At 43.3% G+C, this 13356-nt stretch overlaps 1 protein-coding gene across 1 annotated transcript in view; it reads right to left on the reverse strand.

Moving 5' to 3' along the window:
• Positions 1 to 12659, reverse strand: part of LHFPL6 (LHFPL tetraspan subfamily member 6) — a 239196-nt gene extending 226537 nt beyond the window's left edge. Inside the window, exons 1-2 of the mRNA XM_063951895.1 lie at positions 12158 to 12659; positions 9223 to 9756 (exon numbers count right to left, since the gene is read on the reverse strand). Coding sequence (XP_063807965.1) covers positions 9223 to 9631 — 409 coding nt within the window. The 5' untranslated portion in view covers positions 9632 to 9756; positions 12158 to 12659. The remainder of the gene's footprint in view (positions 1 to 9222; positions 9757 to 12157) is intronic.
• Between the last annotated feature and the right edge of the window lie 697 nt (positions 12660 to 13356).

Genomic DNA, 13356 nt, shown 5'->3' on the forward strand with positions numbered 1-13356 from the left:
CCGTGGACTCTATTGCCAGCGCTGACTGCTCTCCTCTCCTCAGCAGACAGCGCTGGCCTGTGCCCGCTCCAGGCCTCACTGACCTCACCGCTGACCGCAAAGTTCCCACCATTGAAGATAATGGAGAGGCTTTGCGATGCGCTGTATAACAGCTCAGACGCGCATAGCCAATCAGGAGAGTGCCACGACGTGGTGCTCCCTGATTGCCTGAAGGGACCCTCTGTGACAGGAGTCACGGGGGGGTCTCAGCATTCGGGGAAAGGGGTCCCATGTGTAAACATGGGACCCCTTTCAGTCCGTGTGGATCGGGTAAATGCGGTTTGTTTTTTTGCCAAGTACGTGGATTACAAATAATAACAGGACACTGGAATTAGGGGAGTATAATTTTATTTACAGGTACCCCGGATTCCGAGACGTCGACAGATGGAGACGTGGACACAGTCGGCGTGTGAACATAGGTAAGTATGTGTGTGTCGGCATGTATGTAATAAAGTTTTACTTTCAAGGTGTGCGTGTCCTGTTTTTATTTGGGTATTTTTTTTGCAGAAGAACTACAGGTACCAGCGGGCCCGTTTCCCCCCCGCATGCTGGTACTTGTGGTTCTCCAAGTACCAGCTTGCGGGGGAGGCTTGCTGGGACTTGTAGTTCTGCTGCAAAAAACAATATTCTTTTATTTTTACACATGGCTATCAGCCTCCCATCCTTAGCCCTTGGATGGGGGGGGGGGGGGAGGGGGGGGGACAGCCTCGGGCTTCACCCCTGGCCCTTGGGTGGCTGGAGGGGGGGACTAGTTGGGTATTTAATGCCACAGCCGCAGGGACCGGTATAGAAGTGTCCCCCGGCTGTGGCATTATCTCCCCAGCTAGTGGAGCCCGGTGCTGGTTCAAAAAATACGGGGGACCCCTACGCTTTTTGTCCCCCGTATTTTTGCACCAGGACCGGACGCAGAGCCCGGTGCTGGTTCTAAAAATACGGGGGATCCCCTGTCCATTTTTTCCCCGTATTTTTACAACCAGGACCGGCTCAAAGAGCCCGAGGCTGGTTATGCTTAGGAGGGGGGACACCACGCATTTTTTTTTTCAGAATTTTAACCCATTCCCACCCCTTCCCACTGAAAACCATGCTCTCTCAATTTTAGTCAGTTAAAAAAAAAATATTATTTAAAAAAATATATAAATAATAGTTGAAAATCCTAATAGACAAACCAAGTACCTAATCCCTTCTAATATAAATAGATATGCTATTAGCAATAAAAAAAACACAAAAAAAACATGTTTTAATTTTTTTTTATTAGATTCCGCCAGCAAAGTGAGGCGGAATGAAATTGACGAATTTACTGTCGAAAAGCACTGTTGTCGAATCGACAGTTTTCAATTGAATATACTTTTGTCGAAAAGCCGCATGTTGACCATTGCAGACATGTCGAATCTGTGAACTGTTGAATTTCAAAAAGTCGAATCTGAAAAGTCAGGTTTTTTGTCGAAAAGTACTGTATTGCATTTTCGATTTTTTTTTTTTTTTTGGCGAAAATGCCCCGTTTTTCGACATTTTCGGCAATTCGACCGCAATTGCATATACCCCATAGTGTTGCTATTTCTTTGAAGCATCTGATTACAATACTGCAGGGACATTACATCCATCCTATGCCATGGACCTATGTACAGTATGTTTGTGGCATTTTTCATGGACAAAAAGGGCACTGCCTGAGGCAGGCGAAAGCAAATCCCCAATCAGCAGCAGCATCGGGGCTAATGGAATACCGCCCAAAATAGTATAACAAAGATCTAAGTAAAAGGCAGCAATATGGGAAGCCAGGTAATTATATACAACAAAATGACAAAATATAAATGCATTCTTTTACATCTCTAGGAAAACTAGACAGCATGAAGTGATAATACCGTGAAACAGATAATGATACAGTATGTCCTTAATTAATGTTATAATAACTGCGCTGCTTGTTTGTCCACGGCTCAAGAAAACAAACAGAAATAATAATATACTATATACGTACATACTGTACTAATCTGACGCATTTTCTCTATGCCGTGTCGCAGAACTCTAGTGTAAATGGGTCACAGCACATATTCCTGTATATAGTCATGCATATTCCAATACAGGTTGAGTATCCCATATCCAAAATTCCCGAAATACAGAATATTCCGAAACACGGAAAATTTTTGAGCATGACTGAGATAGTGAGACCTTTGATTTCTGATGGCTCAGTGTACACAAACTTTGTTTAATGCACACAATTATTAAAAATATTGTATATAATTACTTCTGGTTGTGTGTATAAGATGTATATCAGACATACATGAAATTTGTATGTGTACACAAACTTTGTTTTATATGTAAAATTATTAAAACTATTGTATAAAATGACCATCAGACTAAGTATATAAGGTGTATATGATACATAAATGCATTCTGTGTTTAAACTTTGTCCTATCCCCAAGATATCTCATTACAGTATGCAAATACTCCAAAATACCGAAAAAGCCGATATCCAAAACACCTCTGGCCCAAAGCATTTTGGGAGACTCAACCTGTATCACAAATCTAATAATAGTAATGTACGGTCTGCAAAGCTGCACACAAAACAATTGAACAAATATTTAATAAGTTTGTTTTAAAATGACTGTTAGGAAAGAACAAGGAAAACAACTTACTGAACATATTGGGCCGAATTCAGCATGAGTTGTAGTTGTGCGACAAATCGCCCAACTACAACTCTTTACACCAGTGATGGTTAACCTTGACACTCCAGCTGTTGTTGAACTACACATCCCAGCATGCCCTGCATCAGTTTTAGCATGGCCAAATAGCAAAACTGATGCAGGGCATGCTGGGATGTGTAGTTCAACAACAGCTGGAGTGTCAAGGTTAGCCATCACTGCTTTACACCAACATGCGGTGGGACGCCCAGCACAGGGAAAGTCCGCCCCGCATGCTGGGTCCTACCCTAAGCAGCCAAGCACTCGCATGATAAGGGTATCCCCCTTCCTATGGAGTCTAGCTGCTTAGGCAAACTGCTACCTGCCATGTATAGTCTTGCAGCAGCTGCGCGCGATGTCACGCAGCCGCCGCGGCCCGCTCCACATATGGTCCAGACACGTCTCCGTTATCCGGACCGCACCCCCCAAACGGTGTGTGAAAGCCCACAAAACACGGCGTTGATGCCCTGTCACCGCCCCACCCCCAGGACTCACACTGTGTTCTAAAGAGAACGCAGTTCAAGACCTTACGCATGCTCACACCAGCATATGTGCATGCACTGAAATCACCAAATAGCGATGCATTATGAATCGGGCCCATGGTACACAAATTATAATACTCTGATTTATAGAACATATCATGTACACTAAATCATAAGGACATTACAGGTGCTTAAAGAGTTTTGACCAAATTGATAGTAGATACAGATAACAAGTGTCCTCGTTACCTGTAGTGAGATATGGGACATTTCTTTATAACAGCATCCATTTTAGATTAGAGATTTTATGATGAACGTTATGGAAGTAATAATGTCACTACTAGTCAACAGCAGTGAAATATCATTAATGTATGAAAATCAGAATATTATTTATAGTAAGTTCAATGTAAGATAGGGATGGACATTGGAAGCCCACCATAGAAAGAAGGCTGGGCTTCAACCGTCAAAACTTTCAATGTGATGGTAACTAACCTGAAGGAAAAAAAAAAAACTTTGATGGTTCACACATGTTCAATAGAAACCCATGGCCGGTCTTGATGTTAAAATGCCGAGTTCAGCTGTATTTTTACATTGAATTGCCATAGTTTCAATGCCATTTGATGGAATCTACCATTGGAATGCCACCACTGAATGGTGTAAACACTACCATAAAAAAAACTACTATTTTGTACACTAAGGGGGACATTTACTAAGCAGTGAGCCTGTGGGGAAGTTGCCCCATCAACCAATCAGCAGCTCTGCATAATTTTATAGTATGCAAATTATAGATGTTACTTCAGTGTTGATTGGCTGCCATGGGCAACTTCTCCACTGGCTCACTTGTCCACTCTTATCACTGCTTAGTAAATGTCCCCCTAAATTAGAACAGCGGTAATACTAATGAGTACAGATGAATAATTGGTGAAGATCAATATGAATTTTTTAAGGTACACTGGTGTCTGAGGTCATACAGCCTTCTTTGGATATGTTGTACATGTAACCTGATGCAAATACTGTTTATTATTACATTCTATTATTTTATGCTGCTATACACCCAATGTGAATATGGAAATTATTCTCTGCAAAGTGAGAAACGTGTAAACCTGAACTTGTTATGAATAAACTAGTGGAGTGGAGTTTTCTGCTGAAAAAGCGTAAAATTCATTATCAACATTCATTTACTGCTCTATGTGACTATTTTCTCATGATTTCTTGCCCAGAAGCATGAAAAGCAGAGGAGTCAGCACCAGACCTGCGGTTGTAGTATTAGAGCCCAATACTAAGTTACACTTAATGCAAACACAATCGCGGACACCCATTGCAAACAGTATGCTATTGAAACTATACAACTGTATTCTGAGTTGCAAGCATCTATGTGATCGCACTGTCCCAGTATACCATCCAGAACAGCAGTCAATACCAATGGCACTTACACCAACCTAGGTGCAAGAGATACAACTATTTTGGCATGTACAGTGCATACAAACGTCTCATAATAGTAATAGGTCATAACTCCGGCTACACACCCACAGCACACAGAGGAAATTTCTATTACCAACATACTCCCTGTTTCCACCCAGTATGCCCCACTCAACAAAGGCAGAGAAAAGACGGAGCTGTATACTTGCCTACTTTCCCGAAAGCTGCAGGAGATTCCATATTTTTCAGGTAGTCCCCCGCATCCCCGGAAGAGTATGAAGATCTTCCATATCCCACACGCTAGTGAAGTGGGCAGGATGGGGAGATAATCACGGTAACTGCGGCACTTTATGGAGGGGGTGGGTCTAAACAATGCAAATTGTGTCATTTTAGCAACACTTCCTGCCGGTGGGCTCTCGAATTCCAGAATTTTGCCGTGATGGGGGCAGGGCCTAATATGCAAGAGTCTGAAATGCCTCAAAATGGGAATGGACGTCTGAAAGTGGGAAAGTTGGGAGGCATGGTAAACTCTGACAAACTTCATTCATATTATTAGCATATCATGCCAGAGCAATAGCTAAAGGTATTTATTTTGGCGGATAATTGAGGAATTTCACAATTTTCCGATCAAAAGATGTGTGTCATAGTGCCACAGTATTTCCCCATCTCTGGCACCAACACACTTTTATTTTCTAAGGCTTCTACATTGATGGCACTGACTCCAGCTCAAATCACAATGCAATTCAATTAATATTTGACAAAATGCAGATTTCATTGGTTTTAGATAGGCATCTGAAGGTAACGGTTAGAAGTTTCACAAGAGCACATGTGGTATTATGCTTCTGGTTGTAGTTAACTCAAAATGTATAAATCCACAACAACAACATTCCCATTATTTAAATGTGATCATTGCTATTACATGACTGGTCAGGTATGGAATAAGCCAGTGCCATATAGATAATGTCTACAATCAGAACTAGCAATATATTAGCCAATCCTGCAATCTGCAATGGAGCACAATCACCATAGTATAATGTGCACCCCCAATTCATCATTTCATGATTCGTCTGGTCGCATATTCTCAGTCGGTGTGCAGTACTGTACATCAGATGGGACAACGCAATGTAAAATGTGGTGTCGTAACATTATACCTGTAACAATACTGTATATAGTGCCATCATACGGCGGAAAATGTAGCGTGCACGTGGCGTGATATATCCTTACACCGTATCGGACCTTTCGACTCGTTAAAGTGTGTACCCAGCTTTATTCCTAGTTAACATGTTTCAAACTTTTTGCATGTTATGCATACTTTGATGCAGAGAACAAATTGTACCCTTTCTGCATGTTCTTCTTTAATAATATCAAACTAAAACAATAACAGAACAGATGTGTGCTCATACATCTTGCCTCAATACGCTATGCAGCAGGAGATGCCTATTCACATTGCTATGTTGCTAGGATGCACAAGTAGCGTATGCTGATTAAAACGATATGCTGCATGCCTATATCTGTGTGCGGGTGCAGATACAGCCACTGTCATACACAGAATATAAAGGGTCATTCCGACCCGATCGCACACTGCGCTTCTTCGCAGCCGTGCGATCGGGTCGGAACTGCGCATGCACGGCGGCCGCATTGTGCAGATGCGTCACTGCCCGGCAACGCCCGTCGCCAGGCAGCGACGCCGCTAGCGAAGAAAGCCGCAAGAAGATTGACAGGAGGAAGGTGGATCCGGGCGGCAACTCACCGTTTTCGGGGAGTGGTGAGTCCAACGCAGACGTGTCCAGGCGTTTGGAGGGCGGATGTCTGACGTCAATTCCGGGACCTGCATCGCTCGCAACTTTTTTTGCATAGCAGGGCTGCACAAGCGTTCACAGTCCTGCTTTGCAGAAATACACTCCCCCATAGGCGGCGTCTAGTTGATCGCACGGGCAGCAAAAAGTTGGTACGTGCGATCAACTCGATAGGCATGCTGCACGTAGGAACTAATTGGATAGGAGTGATTAAAAAAAAAAAACCCGCAAAAAACACACATTTTTCGCGCCCATGGCACTATCGTGTTACAGAATTATTTACGCATACAGATTACGGCATCTACAAAAACGAGGCCCAGAAAGAAGTCATCGTTACACTTACACACAAAGGGCCTAATTCAGTTAGGATTGCAAATCCTGCTAATTAGCAGAATTTGCAATCCTTTTGTTCGCACGCTGGGGGCCGCCCCCCTCCCCCCCTCAACAAGCAGAAATTGTGATCGCATCACAATTTCTGCTTGTTAGCAGAAATTAAGGTTGCCTCCTGCCGGTTTAGCTGCGAAGGCCTGCTGCCATGTTTCCGATCACGGTTGCTGTGTGTGTGACGTCACGCAGCCGCCGCAATCATGGCCACAATTTCCCTGCCGCTGCCTCCGTTTCTCCGTCGCGTCATTTTCTGTGGCCCCCCCCAGAAAATGCGAGCACAGAACGGGTGCTGCTTATGCGCCCGCATCTTTTTCATATTTTTTGCGGTTGGATCGCACACTGCGATCCAACCTGAATGAGGCCCTTAATCCACTAAATTTACGAATCAGGTGTTGAAAAAAAAGTTAAATACGTTCTGACTGAATAAACAACTACAAGTTGCAAAAAAACAGATTAGGCATTTCTCTATCCAATCTTGTTGGTCAACTACTAGAGCACAGGTGGCAACCTGTGGTTTACCATATGTTGTGGTACTACAGGTCCCAGCAGGTCCTGTAGTTTCAGCGTCAAAGGGCATACTGGACATTTATGTCAGACACAGAGCCACAAATGCCTACTTCTGTTGTAGCTTATAATACTGTATATGTAAATGTCATTTGCTGTGTAGCTATCCGAGCGCAAGTTATTGTTGTAGGGAGATACAGGGGGTCATTCCGAGTTGTTCGCTCGCAAGCTGCTTTTAGCAGCTTTGCACACGCTAAGCTGCCGCCTACTGGGAGTGAATCTTAGCTTATCAAAATTGCGAATGAAAGATTAGCAGAATTGCGAATAGACACTTCTTAGCAGTTTCTGAGTAGCTCCACACTTACTCGGCATCTGCGATCAGTTCAGTGCTTGTCGTTCCTGGTTTGACGTCACAAACACACCCAGCGTTCGCCCAGACACTCCTCCGTTTCTCCAGCCACTCCCGCGTTTTTCCCAGAAACTGCAGCGTTTTTTCACACACACCCATAAAACGGCCAGTTTCCGCCCAGAAACACCCACTTCCTGTCAATCACACTCCGATCAGCAGAACGAAGAAAAAACCTTGTAATGTCGTGAGTAAAATACCTAACTGCATAGCAAATTTACTTGGCGCAGTCGCACTGCGGACATTGCGCATGCGCATTAGCGACTAATCGCTCCGTTGCGAGAAAAAAATAACGAGCGAACAACTCGGAATGACCCCCACAGTCAGGATGCCAGCACTCAAAACAGTGGCGCAGGAATTCCAACACCCGGCCAGTCCTTTAAGGATGATGAGAGGCTGGATGCTGTGTTCTTCAATTTAATTAGACAGGAAACTATCTCCCCTCCCGATCACAACTTTATCTCAGATATCTTTAGTTGTCATAGTTACTAAACATTTACATAAATATTTGCCGTTGTTATTAATTGCTCTTTTGTAGAAGACAACTTGTTTGTCATTGTTCCCTTTTGGAGCTATAGGGGTATATTCAATTAGGGTCGAAAGCTGCAGTCTGTCGAAAAGACGGCAGTTTTCGACTTTTTAAGGTCGAATCGTGATTCGACCTATTCAGTCCCCGCTATTTTTATTCAATTCGCCGATTCACAGACTTTTGAGGGAAACGGGGCCAAATTAGACAGGATTTGGCCCCGTTTCCGACCATCTCAGTCAGACATAAAAAAATGTCAGACTGAGATGAAGGACCTTAGAGGAGGAGATGGGGGAGAGCCGCGGGGAGACGGGGAGAGCCGCGGGCAGAAACGGGAGAGCAGCGCGCAGGAGGATGTGTCACAGCCGCCCCGCTCACAGCAGCGTCCACCCGGCTCCAGCAAGTGAGGTCACACTTGCTGGAGCCAGGTGGACACTGCCGTGAGTTCTGGCGGCTGTGAGACATCCTTCTGCAGCGCTGCTGTAGCGCTGCTCTCCTCTGTCTGCCCGCGGCTGTCCCCACTGGTGTGCCCCCCCTCTCCTCCGCTCACAGGTCTCATCTCAATTCGACTTTTTTTAAAGTCGAATTGAGATGGGATTGAATAGGGGTTGTCGGATCCTTTCCGACAAATGCATGTCGGAATGCATCCGACCCTAATTGAATATACCCCATAGTGGTTATACTGTCCAGAGTAGCCTACAATTTTATTAAGATCATAGTAAGCTCTTTTGTTAGTGTTATATCTTTTGTTAGTGTTATATCTTTTCCATTAGACATATTCATTAGCATCAAGTAACCATGTTCTAGAAATCTGCTAAATTTAATTAGGAGAGCTATACACATTATTATATCTAATCTGGATTCATAGCAGAAGAGCAATATGAGACATGAAAACCATAGCCAATTCAGAACAAATGTAACCATGCACTTTATGTAAACTTCTGAATTTGTACAGTAAATGACCCAAGTGAGAAAAAGCCATGACACTCACCTCCAAGAAACTGTAACCCACCAGCCACTCTTCCAACAGTCCTAGAGATGAGCTCAGAGACACAACATCCCATGATAGCGGTCAGAGCCACCAGGAGAAGAAGGCCACACCCAAGTCCAGTGACTACTGTGCAGATCCGCCACTCTGGGCTTGGAATGGCCTCAAAAGAGGCATAGCGGCCACACTGTTCCACCATCACTGTGGTCTGGAGATTTTCATCTCGTACAGGGTAAGAACATCTCCGGAAAGTGCCAAATGCCACCGGTTTATCCAGCTGAGAACCCAGAAGCCAATATGGCATGAAGAACCCCACACAAGATGCTCCCGCACAAAGGAAGGATAGTAGAGCCCAGATCACACCGGTGCATGTCAAACTTGAAGCCATGTTGTCGTGCCAACGAGGGTTCATCAACGGTTAAACAGTTAAAGCAAACAAGGTTATCCAAGAGATAATTGTGTGTTGGGCAATCATCAAATAGAACAGAATCCTGCACAGCTTAATTTCCAGTATTGGTAGTCAATAGAGAGGAATACCTGAGGTAAGAAGAGACACACATAGTTATAGACAGGATAGCATGAAACTACATTTAGTGAATAAATAAAAGTTGCTTTTTCTCATGTAAAATGTAGGGGGTGGTATTGTGTGTGTGTGTGTGTGTGTGTGTGTGTGTGTGTGTGTGTGTGTGTGTGTGTGTGTGTATGTGTGTGTGTGTGTGTGTGTGTGTGTGTGTGTGTGTGTTATTTTCTCAGAGGAAGTACAATCGGATCAGTCCCGATCATATAAAAAGTATATCTGCTTGTATTTACTCTAGAATTGTGAGCGGTTTACATATTAATACTCTTTATTAATCCACTTAACTGGCATGGTCAGATTTCATGCAACTGCGCCGTCCCACCCTGTCCCCCCGTTTTTGACGACGAGATCCGTTCTGCAGATGTGCATAATATAATGTTTAAATATTTAAAAAAATACTTTTTCAGCTTTATTAAATAAAATTAATTTTAAAAAACAATGTTGTTAATGCTTTTGAAGGGAAAAATCGTCAGTTAAGTGGTTTTAAAGAGCTGGGTATAACTGAACGCCCGTTCAATTAGTAAATTAAATTTAGTGAGATGACTGAGCAGTGATCTTGGGATACTCCATATTGGCACAATACCCATACAGATTCAGAAAGAATGCTTTAGAATACCAACTTGAAAAAGACTGGCTTTGTTTAGAAAGGGCTCATCCCTATAACAAATAATCAAAGGAAAACTGGGTGAAGTAGACAAAAACATTTTTATTTTTTAAAGTGACAATTCTTTCTACTTTTTGTAACCGTAGGGTGAGGAAATTTGTAATTAACAAACAAAACAAACCTTCCGTTATATTGGCAATTAAATAATTCTATGATGCAATACTTGTATTGTAATCAGTGGATTCATTACTTTCTACAATGCAACATTTTCCAACTTTGAGTGTTAGCTTCAGAAGCAGTCATCCTAAGTGACAGTAGATAACGTACAGGCTGGTGTCACCTAACTGTAACTCCGATCATCACACTGTCACTAAGGGAAGGGGGATTGACAAGCCCTGCAATCAATTTTTCAATTACATGAAAGTTTGCCTATTGCGTATATAATATAGACGGGAGCTCAGTCTGTGTAGCTGAGCTACAGTACAACTCCCACGATTGCTAGTCATATTGAAGGCTGCATGTGTCAGTAATGAAAGAGGAGGAATAAGCCTGGGCAATGTTTGAGATGGGAATGTGGGGAAATGTTCCTACCCTGAGGGTGGTTATTGGAGGAGTGAAATAAATAATACAAGTATACAGAACATGTGTTTCTGCACTAGAACAACGGGTATTGTACTGATGTGCTTTACTGGGTTAATATAATTAGAATATATAAGTAAATGCTAAATAAATGTATAAACATGTAAATAACATCTATCACTATCTATGAGCATTCTGATGTCATTGCTGTGTAAAAGTCCTTGGGCTGCAGCCCTGTGTCTCTAGTGGACACGGAACTTCTCTGTGGCTACTAATCTAACCTGTGTATTATCCCAAAGATTCTGGACTCTTATAATGCTCATTTGTATTCCATGGAAAACAAATTCTGTGCCCCCCTCTCATCATCAAACCTCATGCTCTCTATCCTCTCCCCACACTTGCCTGGATGCCAGTTGTTTCATCTAGTTATCCTGAACCGCTGGCTCCTCCTCTGTGTATTCCTGCGCTCACTCACTTGGGACAATCGCAGCAGCACAAATCCCAGGAGCCAGCTGACACTGACAATAACCCCATCACTGCTGGAACTTGGCCTCAGACTGAAACTTACTATACTGTAGAACCCGGATAGGTCAATTCAGTCTCTGGCTGGCTATGTATGCTGGAACTTGTAGTACACCAGCAGCTGAAAATCCATGTTTTTTACCCAAGACAAAGATTTGTATCTTGTTTCAACTAGGATAGTAAAGTTTTCAGTTCAGTTTTATGACTTGTACAAACTAAATATAATTCACAAGTATTTGATGATTTATTTATTTTTTTGCACTGACAAAAAACCTTTCTGGATATTACTGTCTGTTCTGATACAATAACTCTTCTTTTACAGAGTTATTTATAAGTAGCATCCAAAATGTTTCCTATGACATACAGTGGGACACACAGATCACTAATGCCAGACCATCAAACACCCTGTGCACTAGACTAGGGCAATTATAATGTAAATGACCAACTATTCTCAGTGAGCTCTGAGGAATGGGTGTGCACTGTATAAAGAACTGTTAATAAATGTAATAAATAAAATGTTAATCTAAACTCAGCCAGTACTAGACCCCTAGATTGTACTGACAAGTCACTGTCAGCCAATGCTAATAGTAAATGGACAAAGATGAAGTTTATCCTGTGCAGAAAGTACCTTATTACTTCTAGAGTGCAGCACCTACCCCAGATGGATAAATGCAGGGTCTACATGTCATCTCCAGGAGTGAGGACAGAACTGGCTGGATCCCTGCTTGGTCCTACAAGTCCCGGGCAGCTGTAGATCGCGATCTCTGTGGATTGTCCCCAGCAGGGAGAGCTGCACAGCCAGATCCAAATCTTCCACTCTATGGAATCCCAGCCTCGGAGCAGCAAAGCTTGCAGATCCCTCAGACAGTTGGGTTTTTTGGCAGGGCTGTGCATACAGTTACTCTCCCCCCCTGCTCCCACAGAGAACCTTACAGAGGAAATGTTATTAATACATTCCTAAAGATTGAGCGAGAGAAGCAGAGGGGAGGAGGGAGGAATACTCGTGTCAAACTCACAGGGGAACCATCCATCGTGGAGAAATCCCTCCCACTAACCCTGCCCACGATCCCTACAGCGAGTTACCAGCAGAGGCTGTGGAGAGCAGAGGGAATGAGGAGGGGGCTCACATCAGCTGCAGTTCCACTACTGTGCCTGTGAAGGAGAGTAGGGGTCTGACTCCCATCATCAGCCCTATACCTGCGTGCTACTGTGCAGTATATAGAGGGAGGCAGGGACACGAGATCCTGTGACTGATATGTAAAAGATGAGGTAGATTCCCCGGAGGCGTACAATTGTACAGCAGTAAGAACGGGGATCACAATTCTCAGCCTTAAATAATGTGCAGATCCTTTAGAGCAGCAAATATGATTTACACACTTTACTATTCACATTTGCAATTACAGATTTCATCTGCATGCTGGACGCTCATTCCCCAACCTTCCAATAGCAAAACAGCATAGTAAGCACAAGTGACACAGGGGCTGATTCTTTCTGAATAGGGTGCAAAAATACAAACAAATAAAAAAAAAGGAACTTTACACCTGAACAACCCATGTTGCAATGCAAGGGGTGCAAATACATTTATTTTTATTGTATGCAGGGTAAATACTGTCTGCTTTTACATGCAGCCCACAAATGCTGGAGCTGGACAGCTTTATTCTTATTTCAGCTAGGACACACCCCTCCCAAATCTAATCTCTCTGCACATTATAAATCTGCTCCACCTGTAGTGTGAAATGGTTTTGCAGTTTGTACCCAATTCTGAACCAGTCTTCTCAGCCCACTGTGAAACTAGCCAATGGGAGTTTGAGGATGAGCTTAGGAGGAGTGAAGCAGAAAGCTGCGTCTCCTGAGC

Source organism: Pseudophryne corroboree, chromosome 2 (genome assembly GCF_028390025.1).
Source record: "Pseudophryne corroboree isolate aPseCor3 chromosome 2, aPseCor3.hap2, whole genome shotgun sequence".
Taxonomy (NCBI): domain Eukaryota; kingdom Metazoa; phylum Chordata; class Amphibia; order Anura; family Myobatrachidae; genus Pseudophryne; species Pseudophryne corroboree.